We start from the raw sequence: 27,764 nt of genomic DNA on the forward strand, positions 1-27,764 counted from the left end.
TTTATACTCTGGCCACTGGGGGCAGTGCATCACATGCATGACAATAACTGAAGGAATAAACACTGTTTACATGCAGTTGCTAAGTATTTATATTGATGGCGCATACCAGACATTACCTGGAGATGTCAGCTCTTGTATAAAGACAACATGTAACTACTAGATTCCATCTGTGAAATACTGTGCTGCATCCACTCACATATATATAATACCCTTACTCAGGACCCTTACAGACACCTGGATCTTTTGGCCGCTGCCTGTGCTGTGGGGGTTGGATGCTGCTTTGCTGCACCACTTGGAGGCAAGTGTTGCCTTTGTATATTAACTTCAGTCTACATGCATTTGTGATGGCTTCCTCTGACCTGTCTATTCCTGTCATGCTTTCACTTCCTGTCATCCTATGTCACTTCCTGTCATCCTATGTCACTTCCTGTAGCCCCCTGTCACTTCCTGATGCCCTCTGTTACTTCCTGTTGCCTTCTGTCACATCCCGCCACCCTCTGTCACTTCCTGTTGCCTCCTGTCACTTACTGTCTCCTCTTGTCATGTAGCACAGAGGGTGCTACATGAGCAACACAGGGTTTAGGGTGCAGTGTTTCTGGTACCTGACTGGTATTCATTATACTTGTTTGTTTCTATGTCTATATTAAAATATGTAATGTAATCTACTGACACAAAGCCAATATTTTCTAATACTACTATTATAGTTTATAAAATACAGGGTTAGCGAAAAAAAGTTACCCACTTCAGAGGAGTCTGGAGCACGTTCTATAGCTCCGAATGCAACAATATTGTAACCACAGATTATTCACATTCTTTCAAAAATTTGCTGTAAGATGTTGCGATAGCACAAAAATAAACATTTAATAGTCTAGAGAGCAGCCAAGCATTATACTGTATTACTTATGGAAAGAGAAACATAGGGGCTGGGAGCTGGCACATCAGAGTCCTGGTACCGCTTAATTAGAAAAGGGAGCAGAGGAGGGTATCTCTCCCTGGTACAGTGACGGTAAGCTATGGGAGGAGCTGCCCACACAGGAAGGGGGGCATCTGCACCACTATGCAGGACTCTCTGTGTCTGCTGCTGGCACTGATGCCCTTGGCCATACAAGCGCTGCCCTTTGTCGTGTCCCCGTGGCTCCTGGACCTCCCGGGAGTTACCCAGCAACAACAGAAATGCCAGACTAGCTGCCCGCCTGGAGCTCACCTACGCAACTACTTCTTTGGCTCTTCCCACCAGCTGCTGGAAGTGATCGGATGTTAAGAAAGAAGTTTTGAGGGTAAGTGGCCACTAGATCTATAGGTGGTTGCCAACAGTGTATGCATGGCATCATGATGCTTCCCTGTGGGTCTATTGGGTAATTTTTGGACAAAGAAAATGTATTTAACAAATCACATGGGCATTTATGGTTAAAATTGTATCGTATTCGGAACTATAGAACGCGCTCCAGAGCTCTCTGAAGTGGGTAACTTATTTTTCGATAACCCTGTACATGATTTGGAAAATAGTTGTGGTCTTCCTCTTGGGTAAAATGAAATATCACAGCCAAGCAATGATGTCCCAATAACTTGCCACTAAACTCTGCAGGATGGACTGAAAGCCTCGGGTGGGCTGGTTCTGGACCTTTAGGTCACCAGCTGCTGATTCTGGTTCCATCTCATGTAGCTTCCTTCAGGATGACATCTCCCTGACTCATCCAGTGTCTGTCACTCTTCTGTGTGGTTCTACCTCTCTAACGCCATCTTACATCACTAACTCCACTACAGCTCGATGCACTTTGCCTTTTTGTCAAATCTTAACGTTTCCCTGCTTACTACTAACGGTGTTCATTTGGGTTGACACTACTTTTCTGTGTGGAGGACATCTCAGCCTCATTCATCTGGAGCTGACATTTTCTCCAGCTTGGAGAAGGCATTTAGCAGCATGCATATGGGAATCTGTAATAATCAGGGGGTTGGGTTGATGTATTTCACTCACAGTCTGATTTTTTTCTCCTTGTTCTTTGTTTTTTCCATTTGCGTTGTCCTACCTGTGCCTGTACATACCTCTATGTGTCTCATTCATGCACGTTCACGTTTACCCTCAATTCATATCCATATTTAATCTGAACTGATAATATCATTCATACTGTACTTGTCCATTTCTTACCTTCATCATCTACCTTTGGTTCCACCTTGTCTTCTGCTCTTTCTGATCCCCTCATTTCCCCGATAATGTCTTTATACACATCACCATCATCTTCCTCCCCAACGTTTGGCTCATTGTATTCTTCCTACCTAATCCCTCGGTGGTGGTCCTCCACATCCTGGTGGTCTTGCTTTCTCCTGGCTGTGTCCTGTGGTCGCCCATGGCCTATCAGTAGCAGGCGTATTATTATGCTGATGTTCTCACGGTGGGATGTGCTGTTGGTGTTGGCTGCTGCTTTGGGACCCCGCTAGGAGGCAAGTGTGGTTCTCTTCTGTCTAGAGAAGTACTGGCTTTATCTTCCAATGTTGTTGTTATTCATTTGCTAATCTGTGGGCATAAAGTATGTTCAAAATAAATGTATATCAGAATGGGTCAGATTTCCATGGTATAGCTCAATCTTCATAGTTTCTAATAAGGTCGGCCATAACATTTCTTGAGATTCCTCCTGGAAGCACTTGTAAAGCCACTTATAACCATCGAGTGGGTCAGGTAATGAATGAAGAATAGCTAACCAGCATCACAAGAGAAAGACAGACGTACATTGATGTTCTAGATCACAGGTTCTCAAACTCGGTCCTCATGACCCTAAACAGGTCATGTTTTCCAGGTCACTTGTAGATATTTCAAAGGTGACAGTATACGCAGCGCACCTGTTGGGTGACCTAGAAAACATGACCTGTGGCGAGCCCGAAGCACCGAGTAGGAGAACATCAGTTCTAGATCCATCAGTGGCTTTTCTCCAGCCCATCCTCTCCACTAGGAATGGAGTCCAAAGATGGTTTCTAGGCTTAGCTGCCCACTGATCACCATCAGCGTTCCCGGGCTAAAACACTAACTGAACTGAGGACTATGTTACTGAGATAGGCTGTGAGGCCAGATGGAGAAGACCACTGCAGTGGTCCTCACTGTGCAGCCATCTTCAAATGATCCAGTTTGGCCACTCACTCATGTAGCTTCTAGATATATGTAGCCTATTGCTTTTGACAAAAATATGATGTCCGAGGAATGTGTCCAGATGTCACACCAGACCAAAACAGGGGGCTTAGAAGAGCATATTACTGTACATCATTACCAATGGCAGCGATAGGCATTCTGGTCCCAGAACCATAGCAGGGTGTAAAACCATGATGTCATCCTGATGTCATGCAAAGTGAGGCAGGAGAGCAGTGGCTGGATCTCCATAAGAACACTCAGGGTAGTTCAGTAGACTGTAGCGCACTGTGCAGTGTCTGTCTCATTGTATTATGTCATAGTGTTGTTGATGTACGTTGTCACACAGGCGTCTTGTTCAGCATTGAGGTCACCTCCTCCTACTTTGCGGTGCGGAACTACTGGCGTGGATTCTTTGCTGCTACTTTCAGCGCATTCATCTTCCGTGTCCTCGCTGTGTGGAACAAAGATGCAGGTGGGTTCAGCATTTCACTGCCCCATAAACTGTACAGATCTCACCAGAAGTAACTGTAGAGGGTCTTCTGTCATTTAATATATTTTTCACAAAATATACAAAAAATGGTATATTAAAGCTGTAAGGATGCCAGCGGGATCAGTGGCTGCCTGGTAGAACCTTGTAGAGGCGCACCACTTGTTTGTGCCGTATGTTGTATACAGCCGCTAAATCCGAAAATACACTGGGCCTAATTCAGTCATTCAATTACTCGCAAAACTACAACTCCTGATGACAGCATACAGGGAGGGGGCACCCAACATAGGGTAAGGCCACCCCGCATGCCAGGTCCCGCCCTGCAACGCAGCTGCAAATGTTAGCATTGCTACTATGCGAGCACTTCGCTATACAACAATATATACAATCACAGCTATACCATACCTCCCAACTTTGTGACCGCAGCAGGACCGGTCCGATTTTCTTTGGGGTGTGGCCTAGCGATACGGGGCATGGCCTATTTCCACAAGACAGGGGCAGGGGACATAGTGACAGGAGGGACTCCCAACTGCATTGATTAATCTTCTTCTTAGGGCATAATTCAGCACGGAATGCTAATGAGAGGAATCGCAGTGGACTGTAAGCAGAAAGCCGCCGCGCAGACAGAAAAAAAGACCCAATTGTAAAATGCAGTACAAGACATCACTGGCATCAGCGAGCCACCTGTCTGGGCATGTCTGCGTTTTCCCAAACACACCCAGAAAACGCCATGTTTCTGCCCCTAAACGGCAGCTTCCTGTCATTTATAATGCGCCTGCTCTGCCATATCTGATGCGGACGGATATGTTTTGTGACATGCGCAGTCCTTCGATTTGCGAATTCTCTGATTAGTGATTCCTGCTGAATCAGGCCCTTAGTCTGGATTTTTTCCCTTTACATTTATTGTCTCCTTTTATCTCACCTCCCTGCCTGTTTTCGGGGTTATATAATGTGCGTGGGTCCTGTCGCTGCAGATGAGGGGTTTAGTATTCAGCTCCACACACTTCACAGACAGCAGCGACGCAGCCGGGATCAGAATGATAAACTGACTCACTGACACTGCGGCATATTCCCCAGTTAATTGTATAGAAAACAAAACAATCCTACTCTCTGCATCACACACTGTATATAGATATGAAGATATTCTCTTCCAAATTGATTGTGGAGCTTATTTAACTCCAGCGCAATGGTCCCGATTCTGACTTGCGCACAGGTACAAATACGGCCACCTCCAGCTTGCGTGGCGAGGGGAATTCCCATCTCTGTGATCTCCCAGATGTTTTGTAGCACCAAGCAGCCATTTGTGCTTATTTTCTAGTAAGGAAAAATGCCGGTTTCTAATTGGTCGCTATAAGTATAGGATCAGGTTTTGCAAATCTCCAGGTTATGGGCCTGATTCAGCTTTGCAAAGCAGAAAAGCATACAAACCTTGCTGCGCTGCACATGGGGCAGATGTAACCGGTGCAGAGAATATTAGAATAGGGCGAAATGTGTTCAAAACTGACATCGGAATCTTGTGTTGTCTCTTCCAGTCACTATCACCGCTCTCTTCCGCACAAACTTCAGGATGGAGTTTCCCTTTGACCTCCAGGAGTTGCCAGCGTTCGCCGTTATCGGGTAAGATGTCTGGAGGAAGGAGTCAGCGGCTGCGTTTCAGATCCTGGTGATATAACAAGGTCTCTTCCTCCGCAGAATCTGTTGCGGCTTCCTCGGGGCCTTCTTTGTGTACCTGAACCGACAGGTGGTGCTGGGGATCCGCAGGAACCAGACCCTGAGCAGCTTCCTGAGCCGTTAGTAAGTGCGACGCAGGCAGCAGACATACGTAGGTGAACCAAAATCTGCATTTTGGGAGAACGAATCTGTGTGGAACAAGCATTTGTCCTTCACTAAAACACTTAGGAGCTAATTCAGAGCTGATCGCACAGCTGCGAATTCGCACAGCGGGTGATGATCGATACACGGCGCATGTGTACGGGTCACATTACACGTGCGTGAGGCCATCCTGCAAATAAATCCGGCAACTAGTTTTGGTCGCTGGCTGTTCGCAATGTGATTGACAGGGAGTGGGCATTTGGGGGTGGAATTCGATAATACATGTTGTGTGGTGGGCACAATACTCGGCGAATGGATGCTTATGCAAACATCCATTTGCAATGTGGGGGCGATGTTCGGATGCCGGTGGGGGTGGGAATTCCCTCGCCTGGAGGACGTTAAATGGCTCGTTAATCAGCGATTTTTCACTGCTTAGTGAGTCAACCAGAATCAGGCCCATGGTTTTGCCCAGGTGCAGTTACTGGCTCTTTATTTCCTTTACTCCCAATTCAGAATCCTGGTGTTCACATGTAGCCAAGTATAATGAGGAAGGAACAAGATTCATGTATCCCATCTGAAAGTCTAAATATAAAGTGGACCTGTTTATTTTAGAAGCACAAAACAACATTGTTTGAAATGTGCGCTTTGCGTTATCGCCTTGGTTTGTAGCCCCTTTTTGTGCAGTCAGACGGGTGAAGCTGCGCCCCATAATGGTGAGACCAGGGAATGAGCCCCTTACTCTGGCCTTATCTTAATGAGCCCATTACTATAGGGATGTTTGCAGGAGTCGGAAAATACAGTAAGGGCATTTTATGGCAATTTCTGTCATTTCCTGCCATTCATCTTGTGAAACTGAAATTATTTCCCATCCCGTATCTGTTCTTTTCCCTGCAGTCGCTTCATTTACCCGGCTGTGATCACCTTCTGTATAGCGACCCTCACGTTCCCCCGGGGATTCGGCCAGTTCATGGCAGGAGAGGTGAGAGCTGTGTGTTACGTCTGGGTGCTATAACATAAGTCTGTCATAGGGTCAATGGCAATAACAAAGTTTCCTTGTTGCTTCCTATATAGTGATAATAATACTTGTGCCACAGGATTTTAGAAGCCAGGCCTGCAGCTGCTAGAGGCCCCACAGAGGTGTCGACCATATTCTTTTAAATCTATTTCCATTTTGTACCTATCCATCTAATGGCTGTCGATCTATAATCCGGAACATGGTGGTTGCTGCCTACATCTTGCATAAGCCCGGTACTGCCCAGGCCATACATCCGGGGGTTACACTGTGATGTCTGTGCCGGTAAATTGCTCTGATTATAGGGAGAATAGAGGGAGAGAGTGTAGAGTTCTTGCATCCAGTTGGCACTTTTCTTGTTAGCCTGTTGTCCCCAGAGCTGATTGATGACATGGATGTGGCGTTGACACGGCCCCGGGGAACAGGGAGAGTTTATACTGAGAAATCTGCTTTGTTCCCGCTGTTATCAGGATGTCAGTGAGGTGTGCAGCAGAGGTTACACAAAATACACCCATTAGAGCTCTGTGATATTGGGTCATCATTTCCTACAGTCTGGGGCTGTTCAGCCCCAAATCTGTCCTCACATGGGAAATGTGTATGGGATGTATATTGTCCAATGTAGGCCTAATATTCCTTTCACTATTGTAAAAACGAAGGGCTTAATTCAGGTTGGCTTGGTAAGAAGTGAAATTCGGTGCTTACCAAACCCATTAATGCCGCCCTGCTGAACGTTACCATGCGAATGATTTCTCTCCCTGACTTTTATTTACATCAGATTCTGCCAAAAAGGGGGCAAGCACTGACGCCATGTGATGTCATTCTGCATTCGCATGGCGGTTTCCTGGGCGCACCCACCATTTTTGTAAGCACTCCCAGGAAACATTGGGTGTCCCCATGCACCTGCCCTCATCCACCCCGATGTGTTTGAATGGGGGTGTACATAATCACACTTGCGCATGCACAGTCCCCAAAACATTGAAACGGGGAAGAATTCAGCCCTTTCTGATTCAACCTGAATCGGTACCTAAATCCAATAGGACCGTGAACTCCCCCATCCATTACAGACAGCCCATGTGCTCAGCAAGAACATAACCTTGAAGTTTGATTCCAGGCGGTTAATGTTACATCACAGTTCCTACATCTGTGCAATGCTCCCACAGTGCAGACGTACGTTTCCCCAGAGCAAGATGGCACGCCTGTCACTCACATCTGTGCCACGCCCCCACACTGCTGATGTACGTTTCCCCAGGGCAAGATGGCACGCCTGTAACTCACATTTGTGCAATGACATCACAGTGCAGACGTACGTTTCACCAGAGCAAGGGGGCACGCATGTTACTCACATCTGTGCAATGCTCTCACAGTGCAGACATACGTTTCACCAGAGCAAGGTGGCACCCATGTCACTCACATCTGTGCAATGCTCTCACAGTGCAGACATACGTTTCACCAGAGCAAGATGGCACGCCTGTCACTCACACTCTACTGGCTCTAAATAAACATGTGACTATGCACAAGCAGCAGACCTGCAAGAATAAGATAATTAAGTTGTCTCGTGCACAGAGATGGCCACCGACAGCGCAGTCAGTCATCTCAGCAATCTCATGGTGGCTCGGAAGTATCTTCTGCTGCCAAGAGCTGAGATAGGGGCTGAGCATATATATTATTTGTGGTACTGCGTGCGATCCTGCACAGTCATTCTCAGCCCCCCATACTGTATATAATCATATTCTATCACAGCTATACCCTCTCTATAATTATATAGGGAGAGGTGTACTAAGCCTTAAAAAAAGTGATAAAATGGATAGTGATAAACCACCAACCAAGCAGCTCATAACTGTCATTTTTCAAACAGCCTGTGGTATGACAGTTAGGTGCTAATTGGCAGGTGGTTTCTCATTTTCCATTTATCACTTTTTAAACATAGTACACCTGGGCCATAATGAGCTCTGTAGGGTACTGTTGGATGGAAGAGCCCACCTGTACCTCTGCCATGTGGTCTGCCCTGCTGTCACTGACTCTCTCTCTGCCCTCTCGCAGCTCATGCCCCGGGAAGCCATCAGTGTCCTGTTTGATAATCACACCTGGACAAAGCCTGTGAGTAACATCTCAGTCCTGGGCCGTTCCGCAGCCTTCATCCACCCGACCGTCAGTGTGTTCGTCACTCTTCCCCTCTTCTTCATCATGAAGGTAACGCCCACCAAGTCAGTGAGTGCCACACCTGTATCGGGTCTCTCCTGGGGAGCTGGTGACCAGATCATGGCACAAGGGAATACACCCCCCCCCCCATGTTTTTCCTGTGCCCCTATGCTGGTGGCAGGGGGCAAGGAGGGCAGCGGGAGGAAGAATTGGGGACAGTAATGGGCATGACATGATTGGCAGCAGAAGTGCCCACATGAAGCATTATGATGTCTATCTCTCTCTCTCCTCCAGTTCCTGATGTCTGTGATTGCCACAACAATGCCCATACCCTGCGGAGCTTTTATGCCCGTCTTTGTACTTGGTGAGATGGTAGAAATGATATGTACATACAGTATATGTATAATATAGTCTACATGTATGATGCAGGGACTGATGAAATGTATAAGAGGACCCACCTGTCCCTTGTTGTGGGTTATACGGATATATGGGGCAGTTTCTGAGCTTTCTAGATTTGCAACTCGCTCTGCCTTGTGCCTTAGCAATGCTAATCAGTACTCTACCATGCTGCTATGCCAGCCAGTCAGAATGCATTAACTATTATACAACACATACATTTACATACAGGTAACGGCCTAATAAGAACTTAGAAACAGGGCTCAGGGTTATTATATATTTGGGATAAAATGAAGCATCCTCAAATGTACAATGGAGGGATCACAGCAATTACCATAACTCCAATATCTGTACCCCCCTCATTGTCCACAGATGCTGGTGGGAGATGATGTGCCGGCGGATTTACCAGTGCCACCCTATGGTAGCCTAGTGGCTACTGTTTTGACATTTTTTATGGAGAGGGATCCTCTGGATCCCCCTCTATTGTTACCTGGTGACGCATGTGCCAGCCAATGCATGAGCTGTGTGCGCCAAAGACCCAATCCAAGTCGACGTAGATAAAGTAGCAGCCAGTCGGCTCCTAGCTGCCATGTTACAGGTTGTGTTTGAAAATGACAGTTAGGAGCTTATTGGCTGGTACTTTATCTCTCTCCAAGTATTCCTAACTATTCCTTATAAAACATACTGTATATATGACATGTATGAGTGTTATAGAACCAGCTCAGAGTGAGGTATTCCCTGTACCCTTCAGCATGGTGCATGACCTCCGATCCCCGTGGGCGTGGTCTAGGCAGCGACAGGGGCCAATGAGTGCAGAACACACATAAGTAGCACACATAAGTAGCACACATTCCCCCAATGCTACTGACAATGTAGATACTGTATACAACATAAATGTCCTTGTCACAGCCTGGATTATCCCCGTCATGTAGGTGCCGCCTTTGGAAGGATTGTGGGAGAGCTGATGGCATTTCTGTTCCCAAATGGAATCCTATTCGATGGAATCGTGTACAAGATCTTACCGGGGGGTTACGCTGTGATCGGTAATTGTCTCCTTGTTGTCTGTATGCATCTATCTATCTATCTATCTATCTATCTATCTATCTATCTATCTATCTATCTATCCATCTATCCCTGCATGGTCCTACATAGAAACATAGAATTTGGCGGCAGATAAGAACCACTTGGCCCATCTAGTCTGCCCCTTTTTTAAACATGTTACCTCAAACCATATTTGATCCTTATCCTATATACACACTTATGCTTGTATTTATAAATGTACCTGGCTATATACAGTAAGTTCCTCTTCCAGCAGCAGCAGCAGAGGGGCCCCTGTGGTTCTGTCTGGCTGCGATAAACCGTCCTCTCTCCTACCCTCTCACCTTGGTTTATCCTTGGTTCTAAGTACACCTGGAATACGCTGGTTTCTAAGTACTTCTGCTCTAGATTTTACTGAGACATCAAACCCAAACTCACACCAGTAACATAATGAGACATAGGTAATAATGAGTGTTATTCTTGTTATTGAATCGTTAGCAATCTTAAAAGGAGCTTTAACCAATCAGCTCCTGTGAGGTGTTTGAGAAATGACAGGAGCTGAGTGGTAACTTATACACACACATACAGTATATAGTTACTGTATATATAGATATATCTATGTATTTATAGAGTTGCAATTTACCAAAAATCAACAGTCTAAGGGCCCGGGTGTGACTCTGCATTTGTGGGCCGGCAACGGAGCGTTGCGGGAGGAGTGTCCAGACCATTTGGGGGGAGGGGGAGCGCCTGCCATCTTTTGGGTCACTGTGAAACAGAAGATAGCGGGACTGTGTCTGACATTTACAGCTAGACTACGAAGCCAGGGGGCTATTCATGCTGTGCGAGTGCTCAACAAATTGTGCAAATGCATCGCAGGGAGGGACATGGCCTGCGGACTTCTTCTGCGGGTTGTAGTTTTACTGTTATTCACAAAACTACAACCTGCACTGAATTAGGCCCTTACGTGCAGATCTGTAACCTCAAAGCAGTGACCGTTTTTTGTTGTGGAATAACCCACAGCGTTATCTGATGAAGTTGCATATTCCGCAATGAAACGCGTCATAACTGTTCCAGTCTTTACTAGTTCCTCATCTTAGTAATGAGCAGGTACCAGAGATCCCGAACTACTGATACCTGTCACGGTGTTACTATCGCTCACTCAGCATATTTGCTTAAAAAAACCAATGAGAATAAACACAAGCATCTTTATACAGCCATTCAGGACCCGGTGGGGCGTACATCGGCCCTGCGTGGGGTCCTGTAAAACCCTGAGTCAGACATAAAAGGCTGGATAAAGGCTGTTTTTACATACAGGGAAGAGCCTAGATAACAGAATAATTCCTTGTAATTTCGTTGGAATACCCTCTTCGTATGTACTGAACCCTAAAAACCCCCGAAAACATAATTTTCCATACAGTATGTACCCAGCTCCAGAATACAATGCATTTTTTAGAGCTTTTCCTGGTAGGTAACGCCATCTTTGGATGACATTTCCCAATAGAAGAAACTCCTTCTAGAAGGTATCCAATTGTATCCTGTCCACTGTCCCCCACATGTCATACATATGTGCAAAAAGGCCCAAGGGTCCTGAACCCAGAAGTCCTTCTATTGCAAAGGACAGATCTCTTTGGGGGCGGGATGTTCTTACATCTGCAGCCCAGCTCCGCCGTACATCGCCGCCCTTCGCATACATAATTATCGCATATGCTGTAACATATGCGATAATTATGGCAAAGGACAGCTCTTGCGTTAAGAGCTGTCCTTTGCATTGAGTCAGCAGGTCACATCGGGACCCGGCGGCTCCCCCCTCCCTTACCCGGCACTGTGCTCAGTGTGCTGCTGCTGTGCCGGGCTCTCCTCCTCCCTGCACCCGGAAGAGGATCATAGGGCAGGGAGGAGGAGGTCACAGGTCCGGGCAGCACAGCTCTGTGCTGCCCGGAAACAGGTGAGGGGGGGTCGGTGTGGGGCGGCAGGGGTTCAGTGCGGGGCGGCAGGGGATCATTGGCTTCTATGGGGCATCACCAGATTTTTCTGGTGATGCCCCCCACCGCGGGAACCCGGCGGGGTTCCAAAATGCGGTAAAAACCCGGTAACGGGGTTTTTACCACATTTTTAGTTTAGAGAATCTCCCCCTGGGTCCTTTGTGAATTTCTTAATACATGGCAGAATTATTTACGCCAGTATTTCCCTTATAACCAGTGGGATGTACCCGCTAGTTGTAAAGTTAGAAACCTTGTTTCAGTAGAAGCTACTGTGTTATGTGTTGTGTTATATTACGTAATGCTGTAATACTAAGTTACACCTCTACTGTATGTGTGGTGTCATTGTATCAGCGATATTTCCCTACGCATTTCATCACATTCCTGTGCTGAGCTGTCCACTCTCATCTGTCTTCCAGGCGCGGCTGCACTCACAGGAGCTGTCTCGCACACCGTCTCTACTGCGGTCATCTGCTTCGAGCTGACGGGTCAGATCTCCCACATCCTCCCTATGCTGATCGCCGTCATCATGGCGAACGTGGTGGCTCAGAACCTACAGCCCAGTCTGTACGACTCCATCATCCAGACAAAGAGGTTGCCGTACCTGCCGGACCTGTCCTCGTGCCATGTCAGGTGAGACGCAGCACATTGCTCCGATGTATCAGCACTTGGGCTGTCACTGCTCATTCTCCTCCCCTAAATCATGCACATACTGGGATTTCCATACTGGGACCAATGCTACAAACTCATATTTATGTTCCGCCATTGTAGACGTACGCTTTATGGATAAATGGGCAATAATATACGGTAAAAACACCAAAAGTATTCAATTGGGAAGTAAGACAGTTCTAGATGATTTTTTGGGATTTTTTTTTTAATGTTTTTTGACATGTGCAGAGTGTACATGTGCAGAGAGAGTTAGATTTGGGTGGGGTGTGTTGAAACTGAAATCTAAATTGCAGTGTAAGAATAATGCAGCCAGTATTTAGCCTGCACAGAAACAAAATAACTCACTCAAATCAGTGCAGCACGGTTTTGCCCATTTTGAGAACAAATTTGTACTGCTATCAGATCTGAATAAGGGTCCTATGTGCATTTATCTGAATGTTCCAATTGGCCCAATTTGTGGTCTTGTATAATGTCTCGTTTAGCTGAGCATGTTGCGGCTTCTCCACGCACTCACTGAGACTAACGATATAGCGCGCATATTGTCAAGTGTGTAGGTTAATACTGTTAATGACGAAACGCTGAGCAGTCCCTTGGGTGCGACTATCTGCCGCCGCCCCCTGTCCGCAATGTTGGGTGCATGTTCCCAGTGAACATTTTGTTCACTGTGGCGACACGCACCTGGCATATGCACATGTGCATACGCCAAACATCGGCCCCTGTGCGAACGGACGGTCATTGTGATTGGACCAGAATAACCCCTAGTGTGTATGCCCTATATCTTTCTCCCACAACAACGCAGGAATTGCTCCAGTGTGTACCCAGCATAACCCCAGTCACAGCCAGTGACATTCCTTCTCTTACCCCCTCTAAAATATTAAATGCTCATTTGTTATGGACTGAATGAAGGAATTTCGGTTTTCCCAGCACATGACAGAACGTTGCAGAATATTATTTTTCTCCTCTCATCTTGTTCTGTATTTCTGCTTTTTCCTATGGGGCTTTGTTAGACAAAGCTGATGTTCCCCGGCAGCCTCTGGGGTATAGAGGGGAACGGAAGCTGCAGATTATTGCTGATAAATGTACAGTGTACAGGTTCCCTGGACTGCCCTCTATTCCCCGTGATGTTTCCAGTGTCCCCTATGGACTAGGAAAAAACAATTTAAAGTATTGAAATTCTATTTAGAACATTACAAGTTTCATGTTCCGCAGCTATAAAGTGTAATGGGTAATTACAGCTCAGCAGAAATCATTTATTTTTTCTACAATAGCCAACTATTATATCTCAGTCACCTCATTGTGTGCATGTAGGTCATTGGGAACCCGTGTGTTACAGGAGAGGGACCGCTGCCTATGGTGTGCCACCTGTACCGTGGCTGTGTTAGACTATGGACAGGGGGCATGATGTCCGGAAGACTGACGTACAATGTCTAGGTCAACAGTCAATATGTCAACACCAAACAGTCAACATGCACAATGCCAACGTTGACAACGAAGAGGTTGACATGAATTTTTCAATTTTTTCCATTTTTGTAAACATTTTCGTGCTTTTTTGCATGTTTTGCTCTCCCTCTGTTCTCCTGGGAAGAGCAGCTGCTTCTGTCTGTATGTTCCGCTCTCCCTCTGTTCTCCTGGGAAGAGCAGCTGCTCATGTCTATGTTCCACTCTCCCTCTGTTCTTCTGGGAAGAGCAGCTGCTTCTGTCTGCATGTTCCGCTCTCCCTCTGTTTTCCTGGGAAGAACAGCTGCTTCTGTCTGTATATTCCGTTCTCCCTCTGTTCTCCTGGGAAGAGCAGCTGCTTATGTCTATGTTCTGCTCTCCCTCTGTTCTCCTGGGAAGAGCAGCTGCTTCTGTCTGCATGTTCTGCTCTCCCTCTGTTCTCCTGGGAAGAGCAGCTGCTTCTGTCTGCATGTTCCGCTCTCCCTCTGTTCTCCTGGGAAGAGTAGCTGCTTATGTCCATGTTCCGCTCTCCCTCTGTTCTACTGGGAAGAGCAGCTGCTTCTGTCTGCATGTTCCGCTCTCCCTCTGTTCTCCTGGGAAGAGCAGCTGCTTCTGTCTGCATGTTCCGCTCTCCCTCTGTTCTCCTGGGAAGAGCAGCTTCTTATGTCTATGTTCCGTTCTCCCTCTGTTCTACTGGGAAGAGCAGCTGCTTCTGTCTGCATGTTCCGCTCTCCCTCTGTTCTCCTGGGAAGAACAGCTGCTTCTGTCTGTATGTTCCACTCTCCCTCTGTTCTACTGGGAAGAGCAGCTGCTTATGTCTATGTTCCACTCTCCCTCTGTTCTCCTGGGAAGAGCAGCTGCTTCTGTCTGCATGTTCCGCTCTCCCTCTGTTCTCCTGGGAAGAGCAGCTGCTCATGTCTATGTTCCGCTCTCCCTCTGTTCTCCTGGGAAGAGCAGCTGCTTCTGACTGCATGTTCTGCTCTCCCTCTGTTCTCCTGGGAAGAGCAGCTGCTTCTGTCTGTATGTTCTGATCTTCTCTTCTCCTGGAAACAGGAGCTGCTTATGTCTGCATGTTCCGCTCTCCTTCTTATCTCCTGGGAAGAGCAGCTGCCTCTGTCTGCATGTTCCGCTCTCCCTCTGTTCTCCTGTGAAGAGCAGCTGCTTATGTCTATGTTCTGCTCTCCCTCTGTTCTCCTGGGAAGAGCAGCTGATTCTGTCTGCATGTTCCGCTCTCCCTCTGTTCTCCTGGGAAGAGCAGCTGCTTCTGTCTGTATATTCCGTTCTCCCTCTGTTCTCCTGGGAAGAGCAGCTTCTTATGTCTATGTTCCGTTCTCCCTCTGTTCTACTGGGAAGAGCAGCTGCTTCTGTCTGCATGTTCCGCTCTCCCTCTGTTCTCCTGAGAAGAGCAGCTGCTCATGTCTATGTTCCGCTCTCCCTCTGTTCTCCTGGGAAGAGCAGCTGCTTCTGTCTGTATGTTCCACTCTCCCTCTGTTCTACTGGGAAGAGCAGCTACCTCTGTCTGCATGTTCCTCTCTCCTTCTTATCTCCTGGGAAGAGCAGCTGCTTCTGTCTGCATGTTCCGCTCTCCCTCATATAAAAAAGGTGATTGTGAGTAAAGAACTAACTGATACAATTCTAAGTCATTGTCAGGGGTTTTATGCTTGATATCAGATGTTTCGTACGCATTGCCAGGGGTTTCATGCTCATTGCCAGGGGTTTCATGCTCATTGCCAGGGGTTTTATGCTCGTTGCCAGGGGTTTCCTGCTCATTGCCAGGGGTTTCATGCGCTCCGGCATTCACCATAACTTCACAGTACAAGACCAGGAAATGTGCTGTCTCTTTAAATCTCTACCTAACTACCCGACTAGAGCTGACAAGCTCATACACGCCCCTGGATGTTCCCGCTAATCCTACTTGGGGAATGGAGAGGTTTCAGCTTGTGCACCTCTTACCCTAATTACATGGGAAACTAGACTCTCCTCCACCTGCTGGTATACCTGGAAAAGGTGACAGCCACAAAGCCTGTTCACCTATCAGTACCCAGGGGGGAAACCCCTTCACTGAGCCTAGTGCTCAGGATCACTCTTATTATGGACTCATGCCTGTGGGCCTGACTAATTGGGGCTGGTTGGAGTGACTTGGCCCTAATGCCCAAAGTCACCTGTCTTTATAACCAGGAGCACCACCTCCTAACTGCTCCTATGGCCAGACTATAGGGGCCCACGGGCTTAACGACGCAATACAGGGGCCCTGGAACTATCGCCCTGTTTATGGGGCCTCGGGACTAGCACCTGGCTTATGGGGGCCTCTGGCCTGGAGGGCCTGAATTACAGGGGCCATGGGCCAGGAGGACCCAAATTTAATGCACATGAACCAGGTGGGCTTGGTTATAATACGCATTGGCTGAGGGGGCCTGACGATAGTGCCCCCAGGCCGAGAGGGCTTAACTATGCCCACAGGCCTAATGCCTGTTCACCTAGTGGTCTCCGGAGGGAGGGGTAGGTGGTCTAAGGCCTCCCACTTGCTGATGGAAGAGGCCACGAGGGATCTTTGTCAGCTCCTCTGCTTCCCTCTCCCGCAAGCCTCTCCGGTCCTCAGCTTCCTTTCATCTGCCACTGGCCCATCCTGGCCAGCGGTGGTGCCTCTTCTTCACTTTGTCCTCGTGGCGCCGGGCATCTTCTCGCTTGATCCCAGCATCTTCTGGCCTTCGGAACAGTTCTTGCTGCTTCTGCCCTCTTCTGGAGCCGCTTCTGCCTCTGACTTCATCTTCTTCTGTTCTCTGGAGCAGTTCCGCACTCTGTCTCCACTGATGGACTCTTCTCAACACCTCCCTTGCGGCATCTGATGTGTTGATTGGCTCACGGAGGTCTTTTCTGATTGGCGCCAATTCGCAAGCCATGATTGGCTCATGAATGGTAGCAATATTAAATCACCGCTGGCAGCATTTCTTATTGGCAGCTGGAATGGCACCAAATGCTGCTTTGTCCGCCACAACACATCCCGCCGCATACAGTCGGACACTCGCAGCTGCAGCACCGATGACGCGGGGATCAGACATCTGATCCCTGCACTTGCTGGAGCTGTCTTTCCTTGGGGACACAGCTCCCCCTTCTTCCACCACTGCTCGGAGCAGCAGCAGGCCATCCCAGCACCGGGGCACACCTCCACAGCTACATGACTGGGGAGAAAAGACAAACTCCACACAGTTAGGAAAAAGGTGGGAATGAAACCCATCATGTCTATTTTCATGGACCCAGAAGCTCCCTCCATGTTCCTGTTTTTTCACCAGTAATTTTTGTCTCTTACTAATTTAGTGTGTAGTGGGTAAATCCTGGGAACCGTTTCATTCATATGTATTCGCCCTATCCAATATCAGGAACCAACCAATGTCTGCACTGATCTGGGTGATGACCTGCGTCAGGCAGCGCGGGGCTAGTGATTCTTTGTGCGCTTATTAGTGAGATCCTGTCTGACATTGTGCTGTGAGACGATGCAGCTATCGGCCCAGGACACTTTATAGATGTGCATAATGCTGTCACAGGACCCACTGACGCACAGTGTGTGCTTACATAAAGCAATGTCTTCCCAACGCCCGCCTGTCAATCACACCCTTCTTTCATTCTCTAGAAAGTAGTTATTCTAGAACTGCGCCTCTGAGGGCATGCATCCGTTAATTAGACGGGTCCCAGGCGTTCCGGACGCCAGGAATTATTTAATCTGCATCTATAAATAATCTGTGTTATCTGCTGCGAGATATGGAGATGTGCCATTGCCATGGGAAACGGCTTCACACGGAATCACGGAACGATTTACATAGACACTTTCATAAAGCAAAAAGGGCACTAATGAATATAATGCTGCAAAAATGCGTATCCGTGGTAATAAATTCTGTTTTGTGGCACTGGGGTATGCACTAAGCCTTGGAGAGACACGGGGGAGAGACAGTGGGGTAACTAGAAATTTGTAGGCCCCATAGCAAATGTTTGTAAGGGCCCCTATGTATCATCCAACGATAAAAATGTACATAACACATGTAAGGCGCCTATAGAATTATAATGATTGACATTTACCTTAACTTATCTCTATATTACCCCTAGAAATAAATCACGCAGACACCTTATACTAAAATAAAGACACGGACAATAACTGCATAAGTTAAAGGTCATGGATATTTATTAAATGGTATGACCCTATTGTAAAGGGATGGCCAGGAAAGCGCTTGGAGACCAGCTCAGCTCAAAAAGTGTTAGTAATGGCGACGACTACAATGCCCCAACTTATAACCGGGGCGATGAACCGCCCCCATCCTTTAAGGCCCAGCCCACACTGTGACGGTCTTACCACCCCTTCTATGGCATGGCGAGGATATTTTGAGGAAGCGGCCAATGTCCCCCCGTGGGGGCAGGACTCACCAGCCGTCCTGTCAAAGGGGGGCAATAAGGCACAGCGACCACCTGTACCTCAAAATGACCGCTGGTCAAGAGTGCCTTCCTGCCACGGCTAGGTTCAAAATGACCCTTCCGGGTAACTACTGCAGAACCGCAGCCCACCAAATCTAATATCAAACCTATGCTAAACTAAAAAACCCGTAACCTAAATAAGTGAACAGGTCTTGGAGAAAGGCCGCCATGCCTTCGTCTGACAGATGGACTCCATCTTTCCTATAATAGGAAGGAGACTCACGGACTAAAGACGGGTGCCAAACGGCTATGCCGCCCAAGGATGCAACCGCTTTGGAAATAGCAAAATTAACTTTACGCCTGGCCTTGTCCAAGGCTGCCAGATCATGCCCCTCCAATTAAAGCGAGGTGCAATGTCGGACCCTAGGCCAGCGAAAAAACCAACTTCCTCAAATCAGCTTCCACTTTTAAGATGAGACTAATGCCGGTCACGCGGCCCAAATCCTTCCCCCGAGGTGGATAACTGACACATCAGGGCGGCCTCATCTATGCTCCTTAGCATACAACAAGGCCTACAAACCGTCCCAGCTCCTGACACCAAACCAATGTACCACCCGTGCCCCTAATGCTATAGGTGCCCTGGCGGCTAACGGATGCTTTGATGCCCAGAATATAAAAGAGTGCCCTATGAACCAGACTATGGCATTAGACATTGAGGGAGGGGAAGGGGCTGAAAAAGAAAAAACCTAACCGGTTAGCATCGTAAACTTAAACTGTAAGATGAACACAACTTGAAGTTAGGCATGTACAATGCAGAACTTTAATTAGTACATAAAGGACCTCCGGTGGACTTGAGGGGGAAGTCAATTTTAATCAGCCCACTATCAGAGGAAAAAGTAAAAAAATTCCCTTCACACCCTCGATTCCGGAATGCTGGCCGTTCCAAAACCGAGTGTAAAACAATGTTTTTTTGGGTCCTCGCAACAGGAGTGTGTTAAACCGTATCTAAACGCACATATGTCTTATATGTGGAGGACTTCCATCACCCCAACTCTTGAATGGCAGCCACCGGAAGCCCTGCTGCTGCTGCGCTGGAGGCCGCACCAATATGGAACGAATGCGTAATCAGCGACCCTCATGCCCAACGCGGCCAAACAACACTTAAATATCGCAGTAAACTGGAAGCGCATCAATGGCGGTTCATCAGAATGTGCAAAAAACTGTAAAACCCCCGCTGACCTTTGAGGTGCATACGACCCAGCCAGTCGCACAGGGCATACTTCGCCATCGCGCTGAGCCTTCAAGGACACCCATCAGCCCCTGCCTAGCTGATCTTAAAACGGCGGATCTTACACATCACAAGCCCGTTCTGGAAGACCATGGCTTCGAACTGCAGACCTGAATCCGCGGCATCCGTAAAAAGCTGCAGCCTAGAATTAGGGAATGGCTCTGAGGGCCACAGCAGCTTGAGGTTAAAGTGCACCAGAAAAGTGGACCAGACGACCAGGTTGTCACGGATCTCATGGGACAATCAGTACTTGTGTACTTTCACGGCTCCCATCGCATGCCAAATGTAGTGGCATGCGATTTTTGCAGTTTTTAGCATTTTTGGAAAAATCGCATGCGATCCCATGCGATTTTTAACAGAAATGCTTCCAAATGCATTGAAATTAGTATCAAACATGTTCAATGGCCCCCAAATGTCATTTTTGAGGCTGTACCACCCCCACTATCAATGCGAGCCCAAGCGTGGCGAGCGCAGCGAGGGGCGGCGTTACGCGTCCTACGACCTTTTCATACCCCCACTATCCACGTCGGCATGGAGTTGAGACTAGAAAGTGTGGCGAGCGCAGCGAGTCACAGAGCCCGAAGCGTGGCGAGGGGACGCGGACACCTGTGAAGCCCGCGAGGGGACGCGTATACCTGTGAAGGTATCCGTGTCCGCTCGCCACGCTTCGGGCTCGCCACACTTTCTATTCTCAACTCCACGCCGACGTGGATAGTGGGGGTATGAAAAGGTCGTAGGACGCGTACCGCCGCCGCTCGCCACGCTTCGGGTTCGCGTTGATAGTGGGGGTGGTACAGCCTCAAAAATGACAGTTGGGGGCCATTGAACATGTTTGATACTAATTTCAATGCATTTGGATGCATTTCTGTTAAAAATCGCAAGCGATCGCATGCTATCGAATCGCATGCGATCCCATGCGATGCGATTTTTTCCTATACGATGGACATCGTGGGAGCCGTGATTGTACACAAGTACCGGACAATCTAACAGTGTGATGGGGGGTCCCTGACACCTGCGGTAGCCCGCTACAATTTGCAACCAAAAACCCTCCCCATGCGGATGACTCGGCATGCAAAATTGAGGGAACCTAAGAAGGACTGGACCTGACGTAACCTGGCCCTCTTCCTCTGCAAGCATTCCCTAATGAGGCCCAAAAGCTTATTGATCTTGTCCGCTGGCAGGCGACAGCAACAGGCTGGCAGGCGACTCACCTGTCAGCTGCTGCGCTGCAGGCGTCAGGACGGCAGCCATCTTCTGGCGGGTCTCTGGCCTCTGGAGACGGAAGCATCGGGCCGTTGTCTAGCAACGCCCCGAACTTCCGCCGCTCACACGGCAGCAGGCAGGACGCAGCGTCAGATGTCACTTCCGCCTTAGGAGGCGGCGGTTTTGAATAAAAGTCGGCTCAGGAGGTTATCTGACGCCGGTTATAGCGTCAAGTCCTAGCAAGGAGTTGCTGTGTTCCTGGTCCTGGTGCCTGTCCTGCTGTGTCGGTTCCTGATCCCCGTGGCATCCTCAGCTGCTGGATTTCTGGAGTCCTTGGAGATCTTGGAGGTTCCTGTCTGTGGCAGTCATTCCCCAGATAAGTCAGGGTTTACCCTGCAAATACCTCAGATCTTGTCTTTATATTATACCACCTTCTGTGCATTGTTGCCATTTGTCTTTTTACCACCTTCTGAGCATTGTTGCCATTGGTCTTTATCTTATACCATCTTCAGTGCATTGTTGCCTTAGAGTACTATTTTGTTTGTTTTACATCCTTAGAGCATTGTTGCCTTTATCGCTATTATCAGAGTGTTACACCATCACGCTCGGTCACGCACAGACCATCTAGATACCCTTTGGGGGTCCGGGGCCCCTTGCTGGGTGTGGGCTTTAGGTAGCTGTCCCCTTGCTCTCCTCTGGCCTTTGTGGTCGTGTGGTCTCTCTCCAAGACCAGGTGGCATCGGGGTTGGAGCTGGACTAACCGGCTCCTTCGGACGCGGCTATTATTGGCGAAGCTTAGTTCCGCACACAAACAAAAAATGAAAAATACACCTCAGCGCTATCCAACAATAAGGTGAAATCCTTTTTTTGATATTGATTGTAGTCGCAATGGACCTGATATGTTCACGGTGGAACGTAAGGACTCCTACTGACCTCTATAGGGGTCCCTATGTTCACATAATGGTATCTTTATGTATATCACCCGGGAAAATTCTTCTTCACTACACAAGTTCCTGAGGTATGGAATCACTCCGCTACTGACCTGTATATAAGGCCCTATTTGCACATAAAGGTATCTTTATGGCGGAGTCCCCAACTTCTGTATCACTCGGTAATCAATTTCCACAAACCATATGCACACCAGAAGCCACGTGGATCAACACTCACCCCAATAAGAGGCCCTATTTTCACCAAAAGGTTTCTTTGGTCTTTTTTTCTTTCTCCAGTAATAGAGGATGTCATCAACCAAGATGCTCCGTACAAAAGATATTTTATTCCAGGTACATATTCAGAATAAAAGCAGACAATAAAACTATATTAAAAGTTGCACACTGATGTGTGGGACCAGAAATGTCACACTCCCCTCCTGCATCCGGAACAGGAAAAAGGCGTTTGCTAGATGAAAATAGCAAATGGTCTCACCATCAGATGTGTCCCCTCCTCCTCACCAACGCGTTTCAGGCTCACTGTTCAGACCTTTTTCAAGGTGTTTAGTTCTGCACACGTCCGCCAACCCCAGCTCGAGGCAACGGAGGTAGGGCAGGCAAGGTGGTCTTACAGTGACAATGATGAGTTATTAGCTGGTTAGGCAGTGGCACTTATTTGAATCTCTCTCTTGTTGTGTGTTGTCCCATGGTGCATCTGCCCCTTCTCATTGTGTTCCACTAATCCGCAGCCCTTTAAATGCCTCTTCTATTACAACCACTGACTTCTTTACTTTCAGGTACAGGTCTCTCATGGAAGCTTTATTAGCCAGCAGAGTCCTGTTCTGTTGTGTTCTGTCTGCCGCGACTATGGGCGAGATGTACTGAGCCTTAAAAAGTGAGAAAATGGAGAGCGATTAACTACCAATCAATTGGCTTTCAATTGGCATTTTTGTTACACAGACTGCAACGTGCAGTTAGGGGCTGATTGGCTGGCCCTTTATCACTCTCAATGTTATCACGTTTCAAGCTTAGTACAACTGGCCCTACATCCGCAGAAGATAGCAATTTGCCTCTGTGAATGGGATTGGGCTTTGCTGCAATAAAGAACACCTTTCCTGTATAAACCTGTCATTTTCGCCCACAGCAAGTACAATATCTTTGTGGAGGATATCATGGTGCGGGACATCTGTTATATATCATCCCACTGCACTTACAAAGACCTCCTTGATGTCCTGAGAAGCTGCACACACAAGTGTCTCCCCCTAGTGGAGTCAGCTGGTAAGACGGACAAACAACCATGGCTCAATTTCTTGTCAACCTAATTGTTCAGTTTTATGTCATATTATATAGACATACTGTACTCTGGCCTAATAATCTACACTTGGCTGCCAGTGTAGATTCCCTAAGTAATAATAAAGCATGTGTAGGGAATATGTGGTTCTGCTGGTCCCGGGAAGCTGTGGCCGTCATGTTCAGCAGTTCCCCATAGAAGAATATACCACACACATTGGATGTAATGAAATGTTAATGGGCCTTTGTTGTACAGCTCGTTCTGCCGCCTACGAGATGTTCCTCTCTTGCAGAGTGTATGGTTCTTCTGGGGTCAGTGGAGCGAACAGAAATCATGGCCTTGCTGGACAGAATCCTGAGTAAAGAGAGACGCTTGCGTTTGGCTTCACCCCCGTACAAAGGTCAGAGGTCGGCCGTGTCCGGCGATAAACGAGATTCATTCCGGTATGTCGATGAAGAAGAGACAGGTGGCGAGGAAGAAGAGAAGAAAGAGGTGAGAGGGAAAGATTTCAAACAAACCGAGCACCGAACTTCTTATTTATTCAGCAATCTCAAGAAGACAGTAGACAGGATCTGATTGGTTTCCCATAGCAATATCACATGCGAAGCAGAATACACTCCTATGTATCTGTACTGAGATGACAGCGCTGTGTGCAGCTGTGATGTCAGACGGTTGGCGAGTCGCCCCTACACACAGACAGATACAGGCTGATATATCTGGAAGCTGTAACAGCATTGGGTGCGCTGCAGAGCTGACCAGATATTACTGTGAAGGACGTCGGCTGTCACCCACCAATGCCCTACAGATATAGCACCGATTCAGCGGAACGGGCGATCTGTCAGTTAGTGTGTACCCAGCTGGTAACATTCCAGGACTAGGCCAAACTAGGGCATTAACAGCATCAGAAACAAAATGAAGCCAATCAGAGCATTAGGAGCCCCTTGGGGCCCTCGCCATCATCTCGTCTGTGGGGCCCTATGATCCTTTGTATCCCTTCCCCTTGTAACCAAATACAAAATATGTGATTCATGCTTTCATTGAAAATCCGTACATGGAGCATCTTGTCAGCTGAAGCATGAAGGACAGTCTGCTCCTCCTCAGCTTTCTGAATATCTAACGTGGTCACAGTATTTCTATTAGAAGCAGAAGATTGTGCATATCAGCATTCTGCGTCAACGAGCTCTAATCTCCAAGCACTCACTTGTCTGCAAACTGACAGTGTCATCACTGGTGCATAAATTATGTTTAAATCCCCCATCTGTATACTGCCATTCTGTTACCTAGCGGACTGGCAGCCAGTCACTTATCTCTAGGAAGCTCTGGGGAAGGCTTCGGAGGAGGGGGGGGGGGGCTGCAGCACAGTTCAAAATTTGAATAGGGGAACCACACCCACCAACTTCCATTCCTAACTAGCTCACTGGTATTGTTACTCCCATACTTGAATGTTGAACTATGTTGCAGCCCCCCCCCCCCCCCCCCCCCCTTGGATCCACCATTGATAATAATTTCTCCACTTACTAATCATGAATCTGTCATCCATGGATTCCTGGGGTTGGATACAGTATGTGTATAAGTCTCCCCCTACTCCTCAGTGCATCATTTCACAGGCAATGTCTAGGTTGACATTTACAAAAGGTTGACATGGAAAAGGGCGACACATAAAGAGGTTGACATGAATTCTTCACTATTTTGTGTACGTTTTTTCAGACCAGGCGCCGCGCTCCACTACTGCTGCGCACTAAGACGTTCTCAGTCAGCGTCCACATAGCTGATAAAACATGAAACAGTCCGAACAACTGAAAAAATCTTGAAACAATTTTATGTGTCGACCATTGCATGTCGGCCTGGTAATTGTGGAGACCGTTTGACCATTTGACCTTGTGTGTGTTGACATTTTGGCACAAATGACCTGGTGCTTGTCGACCTTTTGTCGATGTCAACATAATGCACCTATTGATGGTTTTTGCTCCGTGTGGCTGCATGCGAGCAGGGGGAGGGTGGGTGCGCTTGGCAGGGCAGCATTTAATTGCTGCCTAGCGGGCAGGTCTGAATCGGACACAGAGCACTGATATTGGCATCCATATCAGGCAGGGGAGGACCAGGCCCGGCAGAGAGCAATACGACGATAGCTGGGAAAATGCAGCAATAACACTGATTTCTGTCTGTGTCTCGTTACTGCAGGTGGAGGAGTGTAACGGCCCCATCACCCCAAATAACCCAGCGGAGGCACCGGCGGCTGCACCACAGACAGGTAATCATCTGTGCAATAACACTTATACAGCAGCGGTGTTCTCTGCGTAGCGAACATGCTGTATTATAGCGAGCTGCGTCCAACGCTGCAGGACACCCGCTGCTAACGCTAATAATGAGATGTATAAGAGTGTATAGGGAACATGCTGTATTAGCCGAGTCCAACGCTGCAGGACACCCGCGTCTAACGCTAATAATGAGACGTGTAAGAGCGTATAGGGAACACGCTGTATTATAGCGAGCCGCGTCCAACGCTGCAGGACACCCGCCTCTAACGCTAATAATGAGACGCGTAAGAGCGTATAGGGAACATGCTGTATTATAGCGAGCCCCGTCCAACGCTGCAGGACACCCGCATCTAACGCTAATAATGAGATGTGTAAGAGCGTATAGGGAACATGCTGTATTATAGCGAGCCGCGTCCAACGCTGCAGGACACCCGTATCTTACGCTAATAATGAGATGTGTAAGAGCGTATAGGGAACATGCTGTATTATAGCGAGCCGCGTCCAACGCTGCAGGACACCCGCTGCTAACGCTAATAATGAGACGTGTAAGAGCGTATAGGGAACATTCTGTATTATAGCGAGCCGCGTCCAACGCTGCAGGACACCCGCCTCTAACGCTAATAATGAGACGTGTAAGAGCATATAGGGAACATGCTGTATTATAGCGAGCCGTGTCTAACGCTGCAGGACACCCGCTGCTAACGCTAATAATGAGACGTGTAAGAGCGTATAGGGAACATGCTGTATTATAGCGAGCCGCGTCCAACGCTGCAGGACACCCACCTCTAACGCTAATAATGAGACGTGTAAGAGCGTATAGGGAACATGCTGTATTATAGCGAGCCGCGTCCAACGCTGCAGGACACCCGCGTCTAACGCTAATAATGAGACGTGTAAGAGCGTATAGGGAACATGCTGTATTATAGCGAGCCGCGTCCAACGCTGCAGGACACCCGCGTCTAACGCTAATAATGAGACGTGTAAGAGCATATAGGGAACATGCTGTATTATAGCGAGCCGCGTCTAACGCTGCAGGACACCCGCGTCTAACGCTAATAATGAGACGTGTAAGAGCGTATAGGGAACACGCTGTATTATAGCGAGCCGCGTCCAACGCTGCAGGACACCCGCTGCTAACGCTAATAATGAGACGTGTAAGAGCGTATAGGGAACATGCTGTATTACAGCGAGCCGCGTCCAACGCTGCAGGACACCCGCGTCTAACGCTAATAATGAGACGTGTAAGAGCGTATAGGGAACATGCTGTATTATAGCGAGCCGCGTCCAACGCTGCAGGACACCCGCGTCTAACGCTAATAATGAGACGTGTAAGAGCGTATAGGGAACATGCTGTATTATAGCGAGCCGCGTCCAACGCTGCAGGACACCCGCTGCTAACGCTAATAATGAGATGTGTAAGAGCGTATAGGGAACGTGCTGTATTATAGCGAGCCGCGTCCAACGCTGCAGGACACCCGCTGCTAACGCTAATAATGAGATGTGTAAGAGCGTATAGGGAACATGCTGTATTATAGCGAGCCGCGTCCAACGCTGCAGGACACCCGCTGCTAACGCTAATAATGAGACGTGTAAGAGCGTATAGGGAACATGCTGTATTATAGCGAGCCGCGTCCAACGCTGCAGGACACCCGCGTCTAACGCTAATAATGAGACGTGTAAGAGCGTATAGGGAACATGCTGTATTATAGCGAGCCGCGTCCAACGCTGCAGGACACCCGCTGCTAACGCTAATAATGAGATGTGTAAGAGCGTATAGGGAACGTGCTGTATTATAGCGAGCCGCGTCCAACGCTGCAGGACACCCGCTGCTAACGCTAATAATGAGATGTGTAAGAGCGTATAGGGAACATGCTGTATTATAGCGAGCCGCGTCCAACGCTGCAGGACACCCGCTGCTAACGCTAATAATGAGACGTGTAAGAGCGTATAGGGAACATGCTGTATTATAGCGAGCCGCGTCCAACGCTGCAGGACACCCGCCTCTAACGCTAATAATGACACGTGTAAGAGCGTATAGGGAACATGCTGTATTATAGCGAGCCGCGTCCAACGCTGCAGGACACCCGCTGCTAACGCTAATAATGAGACGTGTAAGAGCGTATAGGGAACATGCTGTATTATAGCGAGCCGCGTCCAACGCTGCAGGACACCCGCATCTAACGCTAATAATGAGACGTGTAAGAGCGTATAGGGAACATGCTGTATTACAGCGAGCCGCGTCCAACGCTGCAGGACACCCGCGTCTAACGCTAATAATGAGACGTGTAAGAGTGTATAGGGAACATGCTG

At 48.1% G+C, this 27,764-nt stretch overlaps 1 protein-coding gene across 1 annotated transcript in view; it reads left to right on the forward strand.

The window, feature by feature from the left end:
- The window catches only part of CLCN1 (chloride voltage-gated channel 1), a 118,404-nt gene that overhangs the window by 23,327 nt on the left and 67,313 nt on the right, over nt 1-27,764 (forward strand). Inside the window, exons 7-18 of the mRNA XM_083150244.1 lie at nt 2,361-2,439; nt 3,465-3,590; nt 5,138-5,222; nt 5,298-5,399; nt 6,312-6,396; nt 8,470-8,619; nt 8,863-8,932; nt 9,897-10,007; nt 12,401-12,614; nt 23,050-23,183; nt 23,489-23,688; nt 25,378-25,447. Of these exons, the coding sequence (XP_083006370.1) occupies nt 2,361-2,439; nt 3,465-3,590; nt 5,138-5,222; nt 5,298-5,399; nt 6,312-6,396; nt 8,470-8,619; nt 8,863-8,932; nt 9,897-10,007; nt 12,401-12,614; nt 23,050-23,183; nt 23,489-23,688; nt 25,378-25,447 (1,426 nt within the window). The remainder of the gene's footprint in view (nt 1-2,360; nt 2,440-3,464; nt 3,591-5,137; nt 5,223-5,297; nt 5,400-6,311; nt 6,397-8,469; nt 8,620-8,862; nt 8,933-9,896; nt 10,008-12,400; nt 12,615-23,049; nt 23,184-23,488; nt 23,689-25,377; nt 25,448-27,764) is intronic.

Source organism: Crinia signifera, chromosome 6 (genome assembly GCF_055691185.1).
Source record: "Crinia signifera chromosome 6, ASM5569118v1, whole genome shotgun sequence".
Classification (NCBI taxonomy): Eukaryota; Metazoa; Chordata; class Amphibia; order Anura; family Myobatrachidae; genus Crinia; species Crinia signifera.